Below are 22,950 nucleotides of genomic sequence, written 5' to 3' on the forward strand. Positions count from 1 at the left end.
GCTTAGAAGAATCGTGGTGTAGGATGGGAATAGTTAAAGGCATAGAAATACTGTATTTCCCCAAAAATAAGACCGGGTCTTATATTTTTTCTCCCGGCAAAATGCGCATTAGGGCTTATTATCAGGGGATGCCTTATTTACCTGCACCGTACAACAATCTACCTTTATTCTGTTATTCATGTACAAAAATTGACATTAATCAATGAACACAAATCAACATTTCTTCATGTACAAAAATCGACATTTATTCATGTACACAAACTGGCATTTATTTTGTTCTTTTCTATTATTGGACAACAGTTCTAATAACGGGTTGATAGTTGTGTGAGAATTCTACATAAACAGTGCAACAAACATTTCACCTCTAGCATATCTGCACCTTGGCTTTCACAGTTATTCAAATACAGTCATGTCATCTTTTTCTGGGACATTGTCATAAGTGTCCAACCCCCGAATTTCGGCCTGAATTTCTTGCGACTCCATTTCTTGTAGCACCACTGGCCCCAGTCTGTCATGCCTAGCAATTGAGTACTCCTTAAATGAGCACTGCTTGTTTAAGTAGCCTGCTCATAGTGCATTGGCAACACAGCTGTCAGTGATTTTATCCCATGAATTTTTCACCCAAGTCACGACCTTTTGCAGGCTAGGCTTCACAAAGTTTCCATGCTGATTTCTCTCTATTCTATTTTCAATGTAGTCATTGAGTTCCATACGTAAATGGTCCTTGAATGGCTTGTTTATTGCACTATCAAGAGTCTGGAGATAGGTAGTCATTCCTGCAGGAATCATTATTTGATCTATTCTCCTCCATGCTAGGAATGTCTTTGTTTCTTTAGCGCGATGAATGCTGGCTGAATCCCAGACTAGCAGACCTCTTTCGCCACCTCGCAAAACAAGTGGCAGCATTACATCGACCCACTTCCTTATAACTGCTTGTGTGCACCAGGCTTTTTCAGTTTCAAGAATGTAAATGCCTGAAGCACGTTTAATCTTATCTTTTTTGCCCTTACTAATGATTAGAGGTGGGGTTTTCTTTCCATCTAGACGAATTGCCAAAATATAGGTAACACGTACACTCTTGTAACGAGTGGAGGGAATGTAGATTGATGAGGCACACATCTGATCAATTGCTGTTTGAGATCCTTGGCCCATAAACACTGCAGTTTCATCCATAGCAATCATGTTGGAGAGTTGGTATTTAGAAAAGTCAATGTCATCAACAAAGGACTTGAATGCAAGTGCACGTTTAATAACTTCAGCATCTTCCAGCTTGAACAGTGTTGTTGATCTTCTTAGAGACAGTTCATATCACTGAAGGAAGCCATCCAGCCAATGTTGTGATGCTTTGAATTCTTCTGGGGATATTTCTAACTGTGGTGCTATTGCAAGGGCAAATGCTTGAATATCAGCCCTGTGCACAATCAAAGCCTTTTCTCTCCTGTTAGCAATTCACTCACAGATGATGTCTTCAAGCTCAGGAAATAATGGTTGCCTACCTGATCCACACTTACACTTCTTAGCGTTTCCCTCATCAGCCTGTTGACTGAGGTTAATGTACACTGCTCACCTTTTTCGGACCATTTGGAGATCTAACTTCTGCTCTTTACAGAGAGCTGTCAGGTTCTTTCCACGGGAGTCCTCCATGATTCCTTTCTTGTACTCGATGGAATAGCTCTTTTTTTGCACTCATTTTGTCTGGGGGGAGGTTAATTGAAGACTTATGCGACCAAATTGGCAACACAAAATGGCGCCGGTTATGAAGAGAAGACACTACCACAGCTGCTCGTCACCATGAGCCCACACTTCCTGCACGTTGTCTGTATTTTGACTGATCAAAGTACACCTGCATGGGTTTATGGGCCAAGGATCTCAACAGTCAAATGTGAGTGATGATTAGGTTACAGTAAGAATCAGAATTGGGGCTTATTTTTGGTGTAGGGCTTATACCATGAACACCCTGGAAAAACCATGCTAGGCCTTACTCTCTGTTTAGGTCTTATTTAGAAAGAAATATGGTACATAAAGCTTCTTAGTTCAGTATGGTAATGGTTAGTGGATGAAATTCATGATCTAGGGATCTCCAGATGTGGAAAGGCCCTAGAGAGTGGATGGAGTTAGGGAATTAGCAGGGGCAGGTCTGATTACAAAGAAATTATTTTTAGGGTGTGTTTGAAGTTGTTAAAACACTCAGTGGTAGTAATGTCCGTTGACAGAGTGTTCCAGAGCTGGGCGGTAGCATGAAAGTATAGGCACTGCCCAGCTCTTTTGTTTGGAATGTAGACAGTTAAGAGGAGTTTGTTTTCAGAGTAGAGAAATCTGTTAGGGATGTAGGGTTTTAGGACAGCCCAACTATTAGATGTATGTTACAGAGGGAAGCAAATAGGAGTTGGCGAGGGTTTTTCTGGTGAAGTTATCCAAGAAAGTTTTTTGTCTATAGAGTGTTCCTAGTTTGATGTGTGTTTTATATATGATGTGATATGTGATTTAATATATAATTAGCAGAGGATGTGAGAGTGCAGGGAAACTTTCCCCCCTGCAGAAACATTGCTTCTTAATTGCATGTACTAAGATTGTTTATAGGAGAAACTCTGTGGGAGCTGACTTTTTTTTCTTCCAATCTTCTTGGGTCAATGTTTTTCATGTTGATGCTTTGTCATTTTGGTTAATTTAGATGGAGCCATATATATATATATATATATATATATATATATATATATTCAGATAAGTACATTGTCAAACTTGAGATATGCTGCAATAGACTGATGCTTAGTACATTGAGTTATGCATCGGTTCAGTTTTACGCATCTCTTTTGGTTGTGGAAGTAGAAGTGCATCTTTCTATTATTTATTCATTTATTTATTTATAGTTTGTTTGCCAGGATAGTCCATTGGGCCATGAGGAGCCAGTTTTCAATGGAGTCCTGTGGAGAAAAGCTCCAGAAAATTACAAATTACAGATTTAACATAAGAGTAAGTTATTAGAGAAATGTAATGTGCACAAATGAAGCAAAATTAAACAAATAGAAAAACACATATTAGTAGAGTGCACATATTAGTACAATGCAATAACAGTAATATTTACAAACAAAGATTTTAACAGTTTAACATACTAGCACAATGCAATAACAGAAACAGTCTAAATTTTGTAACAGTTATGGTAATTCATGCAGTTAATTTCTAGGCTACTGCATTGTACCATTCTAGGAGTTATGATAATTCCTAGAGTTTATTAGGGGTACAAAACAATGGGAGGCTACTGTGAATTATAGCATATAGAGAGTAGCTATAGTGTAGGGAGATTATGTGGGGTGGGAGCAAGAGCATTCCCATAGTGAAGTTAGGTGTATGTGAAGTAAGGTTTTGAATGAAGCGAGGCTGCTGGTGGTGCGGATGAGAAGTGGGAGGGAATTCCAATGGCGTGCTACAGAGAAGGACATTAGATGTTTGCCTGGTGGACGGGCAGGTTTATGCAGTTCAATTAGATTTTGGGAATTAGATCTCAAAAGTCTATTTGATTGGTGCATTTTAAAGGTGGTGGAAAGAGAGGGACATATATAGGGGGTGAAAATAAATTTGTGTGCTTGGACAAGTTGAATATAGATGAGATAACTGGACAGCTCAAGCCAATTCATTTGGTGTAGGGCAGTGCAGTGATGGGAAGTAGATCTATGGCTGGTTGCAAATTTTGATATTTTATTATAGCAAGAGGATAGTTTAGTCTTGAGGGAGGATTGCAGGTTAGTAAGGATAGAGGCACCGTATAGGAAGGATGGGATAAGATAAGTGTTGGCAAGCCTGAGCCTAGTGAAGGGAGAGATGTAACGATTGTGGCGGTAAAGCATGCCTATTTTTTTGTGTGTGTTTTTTTATATTTACTTGTAGATGATTATCAAACTTCAGCTGGTCTTTGATCAGGACTACTAGTAGTTTAGCATTAGAGATTATTTCAAGAGGAGTATTATTTTGACTGGTGACTGAGAATGAGGTTTTGTCTAGGGTGGTGATTTTGGAAGCAGTAAATATCATGAGTTTAGTTGTAGTAGCATTGAGTGCTAGATGGTTGTCCATCATCAATTGCTCAGTGGAGGAGAAGGCATTTTGGGTTAATTTAACTAGGGTGGGTATAGAAGAGGCAGAGCAGATTATTGTTGAATATTGGACAAGGTTGGCATTTGAGATGGCTTGGTAGAAATCGTTTATGAATATATTGAATAGAAGGGGGCCTAAAATTGAACCTTGGGGGACACCTGTAGGAGTACTGAGAAAAGGGGTGGTGGCTTTTTTCCATCTGAGTGGTTGTTGCTTGTTTGAGAGGTAACTGGTAAACCAGTTACTAGAGGAGTGGGTTAGATTTAGTTTGGAGAGTTTAGTGAAAAGAAGGTTATGAGAGATAGTGTTGAATGCCTTAGAGAGGTCAAGGAGGAGAGTGGACATGATGTGGCCAGTGTCACGGGCCTTATTAACTGTTTCTAGGAAGGAGAGGAGAGCTGTGTTAGTGCTGTGGCTGGGTCTGAAACCATGTTGAGTAGGGGTTAGAAGTTGGTTATTTATGAGGTAAGGTAGAAGTTGTAGATGGATGTATTTTTTGAGAAGTTTAGAAATGGGGGATAAGATAGCGATAGGTTGAAAGTTTGTGATATTATTGTTATTACCACCTTTATGGAGTGGAATAATAAAGGCCTTTTTCGAGAGTTGGGGAACTTGACATTCAGCAATAGATCAATTTATTAGAATGCAGATGGGAAGAGCTATGCCTTCTGTGGCAACGTTTAAGAAATATGAGGGTATATCATCAGGAGCATTGGAGCCAGGTTTCAATGTTAGTAGAAGTTTTTTTATGGTGGCCATAGGGATGGGGTTGAAGGAGAAAGGAGGAGGTTGGGAGCAGGAGATGCTAGGGGCGGGAGGGACAGGTGGAAATAAGGGTGGGAAAGCCAAATGGGAAGTGAAGGATGATGTAAGTTTACTTATGGAATCGATAAAGAAAGTGTTAAATTGGGTGGCTAAGTCCAAGTCAGAGGCATCTGGATCATGGCAGGTATTTTCTTTTTTGCCAGGGTTGAAAAGGGAGGAGATTCTATGTCAGAATATTTTGGGGTTGGTATTATGGTTGGTTTGGAGTGTAGGCTTTGTGGTCTGAGATAATAAGTTTTTTTTTACTTTGTTACAAAGTGTTTTAAATTCATTAAGGGTGGTGATAGTTTTATTTTTGGAGTAACGTTTCCAGGCTTTATCCCGGAATCTCATGGCTAGTAAGGTATTTTTGGTTAGCCAAGGTACAGGATTGCTTCTTATGCGTTTTGTTTTCATTCCATTTATTACATTCCCTTCTATGTTTATAGAAGTGCAAGTGAATTTTTTGTTTAAAATCACTTACACTACTATGGTTTTAGTGTTCTGAGAGAATGTTTAGTTTTATTTTCTGTGCCATTGGTTTGTCGTGTTGTGGATGTTCTGTGCGAAATCAGACAGAATGGTTTATGGGACTTTGCCAGTTTTCCTCAGTGCTGAGCAATCTTAGAATTAGGATATTAAAGTGGCAGGGGTGTGTGGGTGCAGAAAAATGTTTGGTTTGTTTAACATATGCTTGTGGTTTTATTTAAAGTTTCAGTGGTTTGTGCTTCATTCTGCTTAAAAGTTGAATTAGTGAAATGCAGCCTTTAATATAGACCCTATCTGCATATACAGAGTAGGAATTACGCTGCAAGCTTTTTCATAGCAGTGCTCCCATAATGACAAAAGTATTGCTTCTCTGCACTCCAGGTATGTCTGATTAATGAAAAACTTCAAAAGATGAAAGATTGATATCCTCTTTAGCTAATTGCCCTACATAGTATCAGTTCCTACAGTAAAGGTGTTTTGATTAACATCTTGTAACTTTTCATTTTCTTCTTTCTTTACTTTTAAATGTTTTCCTGAACTAGATTACTGCATAACAAAAGGAAAAACAGAAGCTGAAGAAGTGCGCATTAAAATGACCATTTTATGAATTAAAAAAAACTTGTACATTTACATTTTTTTGCTGTTGTTAAATTTAGCATTGTTCTCAGTGTTATTAGTATCAACACTCTCTCTCTCTCGCCTAAAAAGTAACATGGCAATAATGTTTTGCCAAAATCTGACACATGCAGCAATACTTGGTACTTTTGCCTTGGGACATCATTAGCAAAATTACAAAACTGTATGCCAGTAATCTTAAGGTAATAAAAAATTAAATGGAGATATTGTACATAACAATGCCATACACTGATAACTAGGATTTGGCCAAATCAGCCAGTGAGGTACAACACTTCATCTGTCCACTTCAAACAGCAAAAAAAGAAGTGGATAGAGCAGGCAATGATCTCACATAAATAGCAAGACTCCATTTAATCCCCATGGTCTATGGCAAAACCTTACCTCTGTCATTTGGTGCTCTGTGCAGTTCCAGTTCCCTAAACTGAATCCCCTCAACTCAAACTTATAAACAAAATAATAGTTCTTCTATGCTGCACCTGTAAAAAGCCGCTTGCTACAATTACTACTACTATTCATGTTGAGCAATAATATTAGCTATTACTGCAAACAAAGTATCAGCATTAATTTATGATGCCAAGATATCTCTGCAGCATCATAAATCAAGATAGGCACTGCACTAATGCACCCCCAGCACCTGCCTATACTGCCTTCTAAAAGCGTGTGCCCTGGGCAGCCATGCCCTTCATTCTGTCCTAGTAACTGCCCTAGCCTATATTTACAACCACACACTCCTAAGGATATCTTACTATTGGAAATACAAAGTCAGGAACTGATGTCTGCCTCCAGCTACTTTCCAGTCATATTATAAATTATTTCAGCAGTCAGCCATACAAAGAACTTGTTACATGTTTGGGTCTATATTATAACTTCGAAGTTGTAAAACTTTGAATGTTATAATATCGAACCCACTACATTGAAGGATGAAAATAGCGAAGACCCGGAACATCGAAATCTTACCTAGGGCAAGATTTTGATGGGCCATTACATGGCTTCGCTATTTCCACCACTGTGGTGCAATAGTTACGGACCTTAGGGTTAGGGTGCGGGTTAACGTAAGTGGATAGTTAGTAATGTATGTATGGTGTAGTGTAGGGTTGGGTTTTATTAACTGTATGTGTGTGTATTAATTATTTTGTTTGTGTATAGTTTCATAGGGTATGTGTGCGATAGTTACAGACCTTAGGGTTAGGGTGCAGGTTAAGGTAAGTGGATAGTTAGGAATGTATGCATGGTTTAGTGTAGGGTTGGGTTTTGTTAACTGTATGTGTGTGGTTTATTTATTTTGGTGTGCTTGTGTTGTGTATGTTTCTCGGAACAGTGAATTTTTTCCCTGGGAAAAAATTCACTATTCTGAGTGTTCGATGTTATCATAATTTGAAATTCCAAGTTCGAACTTATGGTGTTTGATATTTTGGAATTTTGAATATATGATATAGACCCACATGTTTAATGGTCTTAACAGTGAAGAAAACATGGAAAGTAAAAATCCTTCTTTGTAGTTACAATTCTGCAGAAATGTTCCCATTGTAGCCTTATAACAGTTTTCTTACCAAAAAAAGTGCTCTGACAGGGTGAAGTTTTTATACATTTGGCGGAGCAGTGGTGCAGCAGTTAGCATTGTCACCTCACAGTAAGAGGTTCTCTGGTTTGATTCGCAGCTGGGGTGCTTTCTGTATGGAGTCTGTATATCCTCTCTGTGTTTGCATGGGTTTCGTCTGGGTGATCCGGTTTCCTCCCACGTTCTAAAGACATGCATCAGGTGGATTGAACACTCTAAATTGACCCTAGGTGCGATTGTGTGTGTGACTGTGTGATATCGATGAACTACCATGACAGGGCTATCCACCTGGCAGTGTAAACCTTGGCTCTAGATGATTGTCACTGTTGAGTAACACCCCAACTCCATGTGCAAAAATGAGAAAAGGGGTTGAGAATGGACGGATGGAGGATTGTACAAAAGTATAGCCAGAAATTCAAGGATCAAGGATGTTGTCATATGCAAACATGAAAAGATGAACCTATGAACCTCAAAAATAGGTTTTCAAAGCTATGACACAGAAAGCTGGTGCAGGAATTTCATTTCTTGTAATTCAATGAATATTATTTTCAAACCAAGGACAGCAATACTAAAATCTTGGAACAGGTCTCTTACCAGGCATATATATCTGAGTTGTTTGGATCTGGATACATTTGGATCCATCTGCCAATGGACCAAATCCTTTGAAAAACAATATCTTTCCGGTGGAAAGCTTGGCTGCTTCTATCAGTCTCTTTTGCATCTCTGTAGCACAGGAAATAACTAGAATAGATGAAAATAAAGAAAGCAATGAGCAAGGGAAGAGCATTATCAGACACACACAAGTCAGTACTACAGTTTTAAAGAAGCTCATAATGCAAAAATGAAGTTAAGAATTCACCATAATGTTCCATTTGTGTTGTCTATTTGCATTCTTCCTCAACTGTTGGGTTCGTATCTGATCCCTCAGATCTTACTCGACTGTTGCTAAAGCTTGGGGCAACCAAAAACTCTCAAGCTTCTCCTTTACCCATAATGCACCAACCCCAATTACTTCAAATCTTGTTTGCTGGCTTAGTAGAAAGTAAAAGAAGAAAATTACTATGGAGAAGCAATATCTGGAGCTTATATAAAAAATAAGGACATATATGTCCACTAAGCACTCATTCTTCCAGAAGCCTTAAGGATGGGTGATGGTGGGAGGAGAGTTGAGGAAGAATTAAAAAGGACAACACAGATGGAACATTATGGAGAGTACATAACTTCTTTATCTGATGTCAATTTTAGTTCTGTTCTCAACTGTTGGGAAAGAGTTCCCTGATACCTAATTTCCAGGGCAGACTCAGGGAAAGATATTCCTGAGCACCACAAAACCAAAAGATGCCCTTAATCTGGAGATCAGTTCGAATCTGTAGTGAGTAATAGAGGTATCGGGAGTAGCCCAAGTAGCTGCTGCAGAAATATCATCCATGGACACTCTGGTTTGAAAAACTGAGAAAGTTGCCAAAGATCTGGTGGAGTGCGCTGGAGCAGCATTTTTTCAGGGCAATGTCCAATTTATTAGACACAAAAGAAATGCAATTTGTTGTCCATCTATTTATTTATTTTATTTATTATTTTTATTTATTTAAATTTGTTGACCAGGAGTGTCCGACTGGATGTGGGTCCATTTTCAGCGGAGGCCCGGGGAGAAAAGCTCCACAGTAAAATAAACAGACAGTAGTTACATTGGATTACATAGTGATTAACAATTTAACACAGAAATTACTTACAACATATTTACAGATGAAGAACATAGTACATCACTAGACAACTAGAATCTTTATCTGTGAAGTACATAACAGGCATTAACAAATGTAACAATGAGAAGTTCCTGCTGTATAATAAGTACTAGGCTTATGAGCATCTGAGCTTGCTATCATCAAGGTAGTTAGTGGAGGTGAAAGAAAGGTAGTATTTGGATGGGGTGGATGATATTAGAGTGGGAGTTGCAAGGGCATAGCCAGCATGTTTTTAGGTGCGCTTTTAATAAAGTTTTGAAGTTGGTGCATGATGGTATGGAGGTAATTGTGGGTGGGAGTGAGTTCCATAATTTGGCTATGGCGCAAGAGAATAGTGCTTCACCAGCAGAGTTATTGGCTTTAGTGATCTGCAAGTGATTTTGTTGCTGGATCTTAGTGGTCTGGTGGTGCGATAGGGTTGGAGTAGATTCTGGAGGGATGGGACATTTAGTGGATGGTTTACTAGTTTGTGGGTGAGTGAGAGTTGATACCACTGAAGGAGGTGAGGGAGTTCAAGCCAGCCCAGTTCAGCAAGTGAGAGACAGTGGTGACTACGGTAGGATGCCCCTGTGGCACATTTTGATTTTGTTGTAGCAGGTCTCTAGCTTGTTTAGATCACATTGCCTTAGGTTGGTATATACTGGAGAGGCATAAAGTAGGGTGGAGATAAGGTGGGAATTTGCTATTGAAATCTTTGCTGCTTTGGTGAGAAATTGTTTATTTCTGTATAATGCTCCTAGTTTTTGTGGACTTTTTATGGTCATGGATATGTGAATGTCAAATTTTAGTTTATTGTCTATTTCCACTCCTAGCAATTTGGTGTGTATATTTGGGTATATAGTGGTGTTGTCTTTTGCTGTGATGTTAAAGTGAGAGTTGTTTTGAGTATGTTTGGTGGGTTGGAAGATGAGTAGTTTAGTTTTGTTTGGGTTGAGTATTAATTGGGCATTGGATAACCATGTTTCAACAGAGGAAAAGGCTTTCTGTGTGACTTTTTGCAGTTTGGGTAGGGACTGGGCTGAGCAGATGATGGTAGAGTCATCTGCGTATTGGATCAGTGTGCCATGTTTGGTGGCAGAGGCTAGATTATTGGTGTAAACAGAGAAAAGTAGGGGTCCAAGGATGGATCCTTGGGGAACCCCTATGGAGACAGGTAGTTGGGGAGATATGTCATTCTGCCATACAACGGATTGTTAGCGGTCATACAGGTAACTCTGAAACCAGTTGGTGACTGATTGTGAGAAGGATAGGTTATTGAGGACAGAGATAAGTTGTTTGTGTGGGACCGTGTCAAATGCTTTAGATAGGTCTAGGAAAGTAGCAGAGGGGAGATAGCCATTGTTTTTATGCTGAAAGATAGTGTTTGCAAAGGAGAGTAAGGCAGTGGTGGTGGTATGGTTTGGTCGGAAACCATGCTGAGTACTGGAAAGGAGGTTGTTATTAAGGAGGTAGTGTGAGACCTGAGAGTGTATGCATCTCTCTAGTATTTTGGAGAGTGGAAAGAGAATAGCTATGGGGCGGTAATTGGTTAGTTCTGCAGAGGGTCCACCTTTGTGGAGGGGAATTATATGTGAGACTTTCCACAATGTGGGAACGTAACTTTCTGACAGAGATCGGTTAATCAAGATGGATACTGGGTAGGCCAGAGCATCAGCTGCGATTTGTAAGTATTCACTTGGGAGGTTGTCTGCTGCTAATTTGGTGGGTTTAAGTTTAGTTAAGAGTTTTTTTATGTTGGAGGTAGGTACAGATGAAAAAGAGAAGGCAGTGGGGAGATTACTAGTTGAAGGTGTGGGTTGGAAGGGAGGGGGGTTGTGTTGTTTAGCTAGTGATAGTATGGTTTGGGTGAAGTGTGTGTTGAATGAGGTAGCAATATTTTCTGAGGAGTGAGGGATGTTAGGAGGAGGGGTACTGACTTTACCTGGGTGGAGGATGGAGTTTATGGAGGACCAGAATTGTTTGGGGCTGTGTTGTGAGGAGTCTAGGGCAGACTGGTAGTATTGGAATTTGTCCCATTTTATTAGCTTTTTGACTCTATTGCATAGTTCTAGGAATTTCTGTCTAGCTGCAGGGGTTTTGGTTTTGCACCAGTGCTCCCAGGCTTTATCCCTGTTTTTCATTTCTGACTTAGTGGTTTTCTGTAGCCATGGGGAGGGTTGTGCTTTGGTTCTGGAAAATCTTATGGGGCATGGTAATTAAGGATGTTCAGGAAGGTAGTATTAAAAGATTCAACTGTCATCTAGACTGAGGTACTTTAGAGCATGCCAGTTACATTCTTTGAGGGATGAGATGAATGTGAGTGGGTTAAAGTTTATTTTTTTACGTATTTGATGATAGATGACAGGTTTAGCTTGGTACAGGTATTTTTTGAGTAGGAATGTTGGGGAGTGATCACTGAGGCTATCTGATAAGCAGCCTGTTATATATGACTGGGGGTTCTTACTGACTAGTATCCAATCCAGGGTAGAGTGCTTGCTGGAGTTTTTATTTATCCTTGTTGGTGACTGGACTAGTTGGGTGAAGCCATGAAGGTGTACATGATGGGTTGGATTGTTGCCAGAACAGGATTGCCAGTCAATATTGAAATCACCATAATCATCTAGACAGAGCAACTTTGGTAACTGGTTTACCCAATTTTGGCTCCGCATATGAAACAAATAATTGATCAGAGTTTCTGATGTTTTTTGTCCTATGTAAGTAAAAATGCAGCTGTCTATGAACAACCAATAAATGTAACACATATTCTCCTTCGTTAGAAAATTTGGGAAAGAATACTGGCAAATTAATAGATTGATTTATATTGGATTCTGACACCACTTTGGATGAAAAGATGGGTTGGTACATAAGGTAACTCTGTCTTTATGAAAAATCAAGTATGGAGGTTTCAAACACAATGCTTGGATCTCAGAAAGTCTTCTGGCCGAAGTAATGGCCACTAACAAAATTGTCTTCCATGAAAGATATTTGTGTTCACATGTAGCTGAGGGATCAAAATGGGATTGTCTAAGAGACTGCAGCATAATGTTAAGGTCCCAATGGGGGAGTGGGGGGGTTAGGATCTTTAAAAGGTGGCCTTAAGAGCAGAGTGCCTTTTAAAAAGGCTGTGCTCAACTTATGGGATGCTACAGAAGAACCATCTAATCCAGTATGAAAACTGGACATCGCTGATAATTATACTTTAACAGTAGAACTAGCTCCCTCTTTAAACAGATGTGCTAGGAATTCCAAGATATTATGAATGGGAGATGAGAAAGGTTCAGTGTTACAATTCTGAGCCCAAAAAACATCTCTTCCATTTTCTGAAGTGCAGGTTGCTGGTGGAAGGTTTATGGGAGGACAAAAGAATATGATGGACTGGAGAAGAGACAATAGGTTGTCTGGCTATTATTTTAACTGGAGCAGCCAGGCAGTCAGCCTGAGATTCACTAAGTCTGTATGTATCATACCTGTTGGGTGAGACAGGAGATCTGGAATTGGACCAAGAAACCAATGTGGTTGAATTAGGTGAGGCCAAAGGGAAATCAAATTTGCTGAGGCCAATAAGGGGTAATGAGGATGACCATGCTCTTCAACCTTGCAACTTTCTAAAGAAATATGGGAATTAATGAAGTGGGAGGATACACATAAAGGGGTCCAGGGGGCCAATTGTGAAGTAGAACATCCCTCTGGGAAGTCTCTGTGGGGGGGGGGGGGGTAGGGAAAAGTAGCTGCTGCATCTGTTGTTCATTGGGGACATAAACAGATCGCAGCAAGGCTGGCCCCACTGTCAGAAGATTATATTCACAATTGTTTTGTTGAGGGACCATTCTTGAGGTAGAAGAATACACCAGCACAGTTTATTTGCTATCACATTGGATTTCCCCGGAATGCGCATTGCTAAAAGAAAGCAGTCTGAAGGACATTCACTGTTGTAAAAATAAGTTAAATTATCTAAACTATACATATATTATAATCAATGCATTTTTATTCCCCACTCCACCCCAGCAGTCCAAGTACACAGTATATAACCTTGCTGGGGTCCAGCCTTTTTTCTCTTGTTATACTGTAATACTTATATTACTAACAACTAAAAAAGTACTTGTTTGCTTTAATATCTTTTTCACATACAAAAGTCACTGAAAGACTCTTGGCCACTTTAAAATGCCCTCAATGCACACTATACAAAACAACTTTACTATATAATATGCGATTCATATCACAAAGTGTTTTATACAGATACTAAAAAGATGAAAAGTTGTTATACATAGAGTTATTTTTTCCCTTTAGTGTCCTTCTAAACATTAATTACATAAAATGTTTATATGCTTTACAGTCCACCCACAAGTTTAACAAAGTCAGTAAAGTCCAGTCTTTCTCAACAAATTTAAAGTTATGTACTCACCATAACTCTACATCTGTGTTGCCTGTTTTCATCCATCATCAACTGATGGGCCTCTGATCCAATGTCGGATCCATCCTCGACCACTCAGTAGACTTTAGGCTTCATATCTCAGGCTCCTACCCTTACCCATAATCCCATCTTCTCCTCAGTTACTGCAGATTGAGTTTGCCCTCTTTTCAGCTAACCACAATATGAAACCGTATCATCAACCCTTACCATCCTGTGAGGCAAAACAACTATAACTCAAGGACAGAGCAAAGGAAGAAAGAGAAGAAAAAGAAAGTCTGGAGCTCATGTAGCAAAACTGACAGATAAGTAACCCTTAGGACATACTAGGAGACTATCAAAAAGGAAGAGGTTGTAGGGTGGGAATTTGAGGAAGGCTGAAAACAGACAACACAGATGCAGAATTATGGTGAATACATAACTTTAATATCTGATGTTGTTTTTCTTTTTCATCCATTCCTGAACTGATGGGACAAAGTCTACAGCTACAGTAACTCTGGGTGGTCCTGAAGGGAGGATATTACATAGTACAGTGGAGCCAAATGCTACCTTATTACAAGACAGAATGTCCAATTTGTAATGACGTATGAATGAATTAACGCTGGAATATCTAGCAGCTGCACAAATGTCATATATAGATGCTCTAGACTAAAAGGTAGATGATGTGGACATAGACCTGGCGTAGTGTGCCTTAGGTGATTTGGGCAATGATAAACCTTTAGTCTTGTTGACAAAATCAATGCAATCAGTGAGCCATCTGGCCAAGGTTACTTTCGAAACTGCTTTGCTCAACCTAACCTTAGAAAAAGAAACAAACAGCTGTTCTGATTTTCTTCAATCTTTAGTTCTGTGAATGTAGAAACTGAGTTGTCTATGATCATCCAATAAGTGAAGTATGTAGTCTCCTTTTTTGGAAAAAAATTTGGAAAGAAGACTGGTAGATTAATTGACTGGTTAAGGATTGTCTCTGAAACCACCTTAGGCAGGAAGGAAGAGTTAGTCTGAAGGGATACTCTATCTCTATGAAAAATCATGTAAGGTGTCTAGGAAGAAAGAGTATGGTGCTCTAGCTGATGTCATAGTAACCAGGAAAAGACTTTTCCATGAGAAAACAATAATTCTGCCTTGGCTGAAGGCTCAAAGGGGGAGTTGAGTCAAAGCTTGAAGGATAACTGTAAGGTCCCATGGAGGATGGGGTCCTTAATAAGAGGCTGAGCTAGAAGAGTACCCTTAAGAAAAACCTTTCACAGTTTCAAGGAGGCTATAGAAGAGTGTTTTTTTGCCTGGGTGAAAATTTGAGATGGCAGCAAGTTGCACTTTGCCAGTTCAATAGCTAGCTCCATTATTGAAAATGGAAGTGAGAGAGTCAAGAACTGCTGAAATAGGTTCATAGGTTCATAGGTTCATACTAGGCTATCTGCCCTGGGGCATTTATAAGCCTAGCCCGAGTGTGTTTGGCTTTTGCCACCCTTTGATTTGAGTTTGCTGTGCCCTTTTTAAGGTTAGTTTACTGTGCCTCTGTCTAGTAGTGACACAGAAGTAATCCCCGGGGTAAACCTACAATCTCCCATCCACTCATCAAGATTCCTCTTGAAGAGAGTCAGTGAGGTGCTCTGCCTAACATGGACTGGGATTCTATTCCAGAGCGAAGGGATCCTCTGGGTTATGAATCTGTCCCTCCAGCATGTTCTATTTATTTCTGTGCTGAGGTTCAAGTCCCTCGAGCATGTGGTTCTAAGGGATTTAGATTTTCTGAGGTGGAGTATGTCCATTAATTTTGGGTTGGACATAGCTTTGTATGTCAGGCATAGATCACCTCGAAGTAGGAGGTATGCATCTGAGTAGAGCTGGAGTTTTTTAACTGGGCAGCATATGGGATCTGTTTGAGTCCCTTGATCCTCTTTGTGAGGTACTTTTGGGGTCTTTCTAGTTGCTGCAGGTGTTGGATAAGGTACATCCCAAAAGGGGCATTGTATTCTATGATGGGCCTGATGAGGGATGAATAAAGGGGCACTATTACCTCACTTGATCTAGATGTGAATCCTTTCGTGATAAGGTGGGCTATGTAGAAGGTCTTTCTAACCACTTTGGCAATGTGGTTGTCAAAGGAGAGATTGCTATCAACTTGGGTCCCCAGGTCCCTAATTACTTCTTCCATACTTAATGGGTTACCACCTATGTGGTAATTTGTGGGCACTTTGTTTTTGCCAAAGGGTATGACTATACACTTTTTGGCATTTAGCTTTAGGCCATGGCTCTGGCACCAGTTATCCATTTCTGTGAGACCTTTTTGGAGGATGTTCGTGTCAGCTGGAGAGTCAATTATGGCACCCAGTTTGCAGTCATCTGCGAACTTGGTCAGCCATAGTCCTCCTGTGTTGGCCTGTACCTTGGAGAAGTATATGCCGAACAAGAGAGGTCCCAGGACAGAGCCTTGTGGGACACCACTTGTAACCGGTTTCGAGTCTGACATGGCTCCGGCAATTCTGACTCTGTGGGTTCTGTCTTTGAGCCAGTTAGCTACCCATCTTGTGACATAGGGGGGTTATATTTAAGCTGGATAGCTTATCTATGATGCCCGAGTGGGGTATTGTGTCAAATGCCTTTGCGAGATCCAGACAGGCTGTGTGGACTACCATCCCTTCATCTATGGCCTTGGTGACTGTTTTGAAAAAGTTGACCAGGTTCAAGAGGCAGGATCTGCCCTTGACAAAGCCGAATTGGGTAGGATCTAGTGTCTGTAGGTCCCCAATGTCTTTGTTTATGAGTTCCATGATGATCCTCTCCATGGCCTTGCAGATAAGGCTAGTTAGGCTTACGGGGCAATAGTTACCAGGGTCCATTGAGGCACCACCTTTGTGGAGTGGGAACCCTGTTGCTGTATGCCATTCTTTGGGTACATATCCTGTAGTGAGGCTGAGATTGTACAGCAGTTTTACGTGAGGGTTTAGTTCTTCTTGGAGTTCATGTAGGATGCAACCCGGGACACCATCTGGTCCCATTGAAGCAGTGTTTTTTGCTTTGGAGAGGGCGGCTTTCACCTGAGTATCTGAGATGTTAGGGAGGCTGCACTCTGCTGGGATAGATATTTGCTCTTTTGGGGGGGAGGGGGGAGAAGTTTGCACTGAACCTGTCTGGCAGGATGTTGGCAATGTCTGTGGGTTCAGTGTATTTTTTGTCATTTAGAATCAACTCTGAGCATATCTGGGAGTTGCATCCCAGGTTCCTAACATAGCTAAAGAAAGCCTTGTGATTGTCTTTAGTGTCCTGTGCAATTTTTCTCTCAAAGCTGGCCTTGGAGGATTTTATGAGAGATCGTAATTTTTTGCTAGTACTGATCAGAGATGCCTTCCCTTTTAGGAATCTTGCTCTATCATGTAGTAGCTTCCTCCTTCTGTTGTATAACTTATTTATGGCTGGGGTCCACCAGACTGGATGCATGCCTTTGGATGATTGGGTCTTGGTTTTGTTTGGGATAGCATGATCCATGCATTCCTGGAGGTGTCCATAGAATGTGTTTATATAGGATTCTGTGATTTGGGCCGTAGTTTCCACTGGCCTGGGGGCCTTGAAGGATTCCACCTCAGTTTTGAGAAGTGTGAAGTTCGCTTTTGAGAAGTTTTTCACTGTGGTTTTCTGGGCTGGGGGTGGGGTCAGGTTTTGGATATCCAGTGAAATTAATTTATGGTCTGATCTTACCAATGAGGGGTATACTTCTGGTGTGGAGCATAGGGTCTCCATGTTGGTGATGATCAGGTCAAGTATGTTTGCCCCTCTTGTGAGAGTTGTGACTAGTTGTTCCATGCATTTGAGTTTATAAATTCCAGGAACTTTTGGGCTAGGGTGTTGGGGCTTGAGTAATGCTGCCAGTCTATGTTTGGGTAGTTGAAGTCACCCAATATAATGGTGTTTGGAGAGATCTTTATGTTCTCCAATGTTTTCAGGAAAGCCGAGTGGGATTCCTGATTTTGAGACGATGGTCTGTAGCATGCTATAAACTGAAAGGCAGTTTTGCCCACTGTTAGTTGCACATGGATGGTTTCTGATGCTTCGTGCAACTCCACTAACCTGGAGCTGTGGGTATCCTTGATAAATATGGATACTCCCCCTCCTTTTGTGGTTCAGTCCGAGTTTTGGGGCCGAAAAGCATGATATGAGGTATAACCTGGTACTGCTGGGGTGCTCTCAGGAGCCTTGAACCAGATTTCTGTCACTGCGCAGATATCGATGTTCTCCATACTGAGGAGAGCTTAGAGTGCGTGCATTTTGAGGTTTAGACTTCTGGCGTTTAGCAGCTTATCCTTAGTTTCTTGTTCTTTGTGTTTTCTATGGAGGTGGGTTTGTCTTGTGAGCCTTGCCTAAAAAAGGCATTAGGGGGGTGGCAAGAGCCTTTGCCAGTATCCGAATGCCCAGGGGTGACAGGTGCAAGCCGTCCCTAGCGAAGCAACGTGGCTTGTCGAGCATGTCATCCCAGGCTGACAGGCACTGGATCCCCTTTGAATGACACCAAAATTATAGCCAATTGTTAAAATCAATCATTTTGTCTTTATACTGCAGCATTATTCTAGGTGAGGGTAAGATGCTGCTCAAGGTCAAGGTCATACTGGCCTGGGCTACATGATCAGAGAGCTCCTCTATGTCTCTTTTCATGTAGTCGAGGGAGGTACGTCTCAGGTCATTCACACCAGCATGTACAATGACAGAGCCATTTTTGTACTTGCTTTGGAGTGACCGGAGTGCTTGTGTTATGTGGCGGATCCTAGTGCCCGACAGGCAGCTCACTGTGACCTTCTCCTTGCTCAGCCTGGTTAGCGGGACGTCAGTGTGTCTGACTATAGAATCACCTATTACAAATGTATCAGGTGTGTTATTCAGCCTTAAGGGCTGTGACTGTTTGGCACACTGACTTTGTGAGCTATGTGTTGCACATGTTTTGCTGTGGGGTAGTGTTTGCTTGGATGTCTGCTTTGGAGGTCTCTGCTGCTTAGGTAGATTTTTATTTAGAGCCTCCAAGTATGTTTTTGTGTGTTTATGTGTTTGGTTTTCTGTTGTGGTAGGACTATGTGAGACAGGAATAGTGTTGTGTGAGGTTATCTTCTCCTCCTGACTGGTTACACTACTTCTGAGGTGAGAGAGCTCAGCCTCCAGTTTGGCTACATGGTTGCATCTCTGACATATGTTTGAACCTGTTTGGAGGAGGAGAGGGTTGTCCATCTACATGAGGCAGTTGTAACATTGCCTCAAGATTCCCAGATTCACTTGCTGGACTGGAGAGGAAACCATTAACTGACCTTTGGACATGCTAGAGTAGTAAAGGGAACTCTTTTATCACTTAATTACAAAGGACCAATAGGGGACAAGGTAATTGTGGAGAGTATATGAGGATGTAGTGCTTTTAGTTTATTAGTGCAAGATTGTAAGATTGCTTATTTGGGCAAGTGCAGGGTCTTAGATTGAGAATAGGGTGTTTAATTTGAGAGATAGAGCAGTTCTAAAGGAAAAAGTGAAGAGCAGACTTTGTGGAGCCGGGAATAGTTTAAACCCGATGCTGCACTATGCGCACAATCGCGCAAAGCCGCGCTAAAGCGGGTATTTATGCAGGGGACTTCAAAGAGCTAGAAATGGCCCAAAACGGCCAATTACTACAAGATTCTTGTGCTGAGGTCACTCCTTCAGGGACAGATAGGCTGCTCAAGGCTCCCCACTCCCACTGGTGAGCAAAGAAACTTCCTTCTATCCAAGTAAGGAAATGGGCAACCCAGGAACTATCCAAAGGTCCAGAATACAGCAAAGCCTGTATAAGGGACTATTCTAGTTTAGGAAAGGCAGGGAAACAAGGATATTTTTTAGTTTTGTTTTTTTTTTCAGGAAAACAACAGGAGAATTACAGTATACTCAATGCACAGGCTAGCACACTTGAGTGGGCAGCCTCAATAGTTAAATACAACAAACAAACTTTTAAACTAAGTGCAGGTAATAAAAAACACAAAAACAAGCTTATAACAGTTAAATCAGCAGTGTAAACTCGCTTTTCAGTGAGAAAGGACAGTCGCACAGGTAGTAACAGAAAAAATATACTTATATCTTGAAAGCAGTCACTCTTTTCATTTCTCTGCTGCTAGCACCACTCTGCAGGACCACGAGGAGCTGTTGCTGAGTAGGATAAGCAAAAAAAATGCTCCAAAGAGGGTTTTTGTGCTGGGAACTTCAAAGAGCTAGAAATGGCCCAAAACAGCCAATTACTACAAGATTCTTGTGCTGAGGTCACTCCTTCAGGGACAGATAGGGTGCTCAAGGCTCCCTACTCCCACTGGTGAGCAAAGAAACTTCCTTCTATCCAAGTAAGGAAATGGGCAACACAGGAACTATCCAAAAGTCCAGAATACAGCAAAGCCTGTATAAGGGACTATTCTAGTTTAGGAAAGGCGGGAAACAAGGATATATTTTTTTTCAGGAAAACAACAGGAGAATTACAGTATATTCAATGCACAGGCTAGCGCACTTGAGTGGGCAGCCTCAACAGTTAAATACAACAAACAAACTTTTAAACTAAGTGCAGGTAATAAAAAACACAAAAACAAGCTTATAACAGTTAAATCAGCAGTGTAAACACTATTCGGTGAGAAAGGACGGTCGCACAAGTAGTAACAGAAAAAATATACTTATATCTTGAAAGCAGTCACTCTTTTCATTTCTCTTCTGCTAGCACCACTCTGCAGGACTACGAGGAGCTGCTGCTGAGTAGGATAAGCAAAAAAAACGCGCCAAAGCGGGTTTTTATGCCGGGAACTTCAAAGAGCTAGAAATGGCCCAAAACGGCCAATTACTACAAGATTCTTGTGCTGAGGTCACTCCTTCAGGGACAGATAGGCTGCTCAAGGCTCCCCACTCCCACTGGTGAGCAAAGAAATTTCCTTCTATCCAAGTAAGTAAATGGGCAACACAGGAACTATCCAAAAGTCCAGAATACAGCAAAGCCTGTATAAGGGACTATTCTAGTTTAGGAAAGGCGGAAAACAAGGATATATTTTTTTTTCCAGGAAAACAACAGGAGAATTACAGTATATTCAATGCACAGGCTAGCGCACTTGAGTGGGCAGCCTCAACAGTTAAATACAACAAACAAACTTTTAAACTAAGTGCAGGTAATAAAAACACAAAAACAAACAAACTTTTAAACTAAGTGCAGGTAATAAAAACACAAAAACAAGCTTATAACAGTTAAATCAGCAGTATAAACTCACTTTTCGGTGAGAAAGGACAGTCGCACAGGTAGTAACAGAAAAAATATACTTATATCTTGAAAGCAGTCACTCTTTTCGTTTCTCTGCTGCTAGCACCACTCTGCAGGACCACGAGGAGCTGTTGCTGAGTAGGATAAGCGAAAAAAACGCGCCAAAGCGGGTTTTTATGCAGGGAACTTCAAAGAGCTAGAAATGGCCCAAAAAGGCCAATTACTACAAGATTCTTGTGCTGAGGTCACTCCTTCAGGGACAGATAGGCTGCTCAAGGCTCCCCACTCCCACTTGTGAGCAAAGAAACTTATTTCTATCCAAGTAAGGAAATGGGCAACACAGGAACTATCCAAAAGTCCAGAATACAGCAAAGCCTGTATAAGGGACTATTCTAGTTTAGGAAAGGCTGGAAACAAGGATATATATATTTTTTTTTCAGGAAAACAACAGGAGAATTACAGTATATTCAATGCACAGGCTAGCGCACTTGAGTGGGCAGCCTCAACAGTTAAATGCAACAAACAAACTTTTAAACTAAGTGCAGGTAATAAAAAACACAAAAACAAGCTTATAACAGTTAAATCAGCAGTGTAAACTCGCTTTTTGGTGAGAAAGGATGGTCACACAGGTAGTAACAGAAAAAAATATACTTATATCTTGAAAGCAGTCACTCGTTTCGTTCCTCTGCTGGTAGCACCACTCTGCAGGACCACGAGGAGCTGTTGCTGAGTAGGATAAGCAAAGATAGGTGCTGAAAATAGATCTAATTGTTTCCAAAGGGCCCAGACAGAAAATCTTTTCCATTTGCTCTTATACATTTTCCTGGTAGAAACTTTTTGGGATGACATAAGAATGTGACAAACTGGGAAAGAAAGCCTGGAGTTTCAAGTAATCACAGAAGTGGAGAAACCACGAATGTCAATTTGAGAGACTGAATGTCTGGGTGAGGAAATGTGGATGGATGAGACAGAAGGTCCTTAACAGGATCCAGCACCCAGGGAGGGTGAACTATATGAGGCCAGAAGAAGGGGAATCACACTTGGCAAGGCCAGAATGGACAATGGGGATTACATTGCTCTTCCACTGCAATGCTTTTTGGGGAAACTTGGGGATGAGGGGAATGGGAGGAAAGTTATATAGAAAATCTGGGATAGCCAGTCATGAACAGAGTCTCTCAGTGACTCCCCCTCTAGGGGGATCAGGGCAAAGTACCTGCTGCACTTGGATATGAGGGCAGTGGCAGAGAGGTCGCAGCATGGTTGACTCCATTGGCAAAATATCATTTGCACCACTGACTGATTGAGAGATCACTCATGCAGCAGTAAAATGGACCTGCTCAATTTTCTGCTAGCACATTGTTTTTCCCTGGAGTATGTATTGTCAATAGAAAGCAGCCAGAAGAGATCACCCACTACCAAACTGTCATTGCCTCTCAACATTGGAGATAAGATCGGCATGCCACTGTTTGTTGATGTTCCAGACCACCAACATATTGTCTGTTTGGAACCACTTGTCTTGGACTGTTCTTCCTATGTAGTGCACCTCCACCCTAGTTGGGAAGTATTCATTGTCACTTTGGCCTTGGGTACAGAAGAATAAAAGATTGACCCAACCAGGCTATGTATTGCATTGCTTGCAAATATTTGTAATATGAATGGGTGCTGTCAGAGGATGACACCCTACTGACCACTTTACTACTAGAGTCCACTGTAGAACCCTCATGTGAACACTTGTTAAGGATACCAACACTACTGAAGCTGTCACTGATCTGAGAAACTGTAACATTATTCTAGCTGGAGGGGAATGAATAAAAAGGATGTGTAAGGCTTGGTTTCATAGAGAACATAGTCTTGTCTGTAGCAAGCTTGCAACCTGTGTCAGTGTATCTAGATGGGCACCAATGAACTCCAGAGTTTGAGAAGGGGAGACTTGAGACTTGGTATAGTTTATTGTAATGAAAATATTTGTACTATGAATGGGTGCTGTCAGAGGATGACACCCTACTGACCACTT

At 41.0% G+C, this 22,950-nt stretch overlaps 1 protein-coding gene across 1 annotated transcript in view; it reads right to left on the minus strand.

Annotated features, from left to right (window-relative positions):
* Window positions 1–22,950, minus strand: part of LOC122810767 (UPF0575 protein C19orf67 homolog) — a 358,748-nt gene that overhangs the window by 153,060 nt on the left and 182,738 nt on the right. Inside the window, exon 4 of the mRNA XM_044082327.1 lies at window positions 8,171–8,317. Within this exon, the coding sequence (XP_043938262.1) occupies window positions 8,171–8,317 (147 nt within the window). The remainder of the gene's footprint in view (window positions 1–8,170; window positions 8,318–22,950) is intronic.

Source organism: Protopterus annectens, chromosome 9.part0 (assembly GCF_019279795.1).
Source record: "Protopterus annectens isolate FY-2018-M chromosome 9.part0, PAN1.0, whole genome shotgun sequence".
Taxonomy (NCBI): Eukaryota; Metazoa; Chordata; order Ceratodontiformes; family Protopteridae; genus Protopterus; species Protopterus annectens.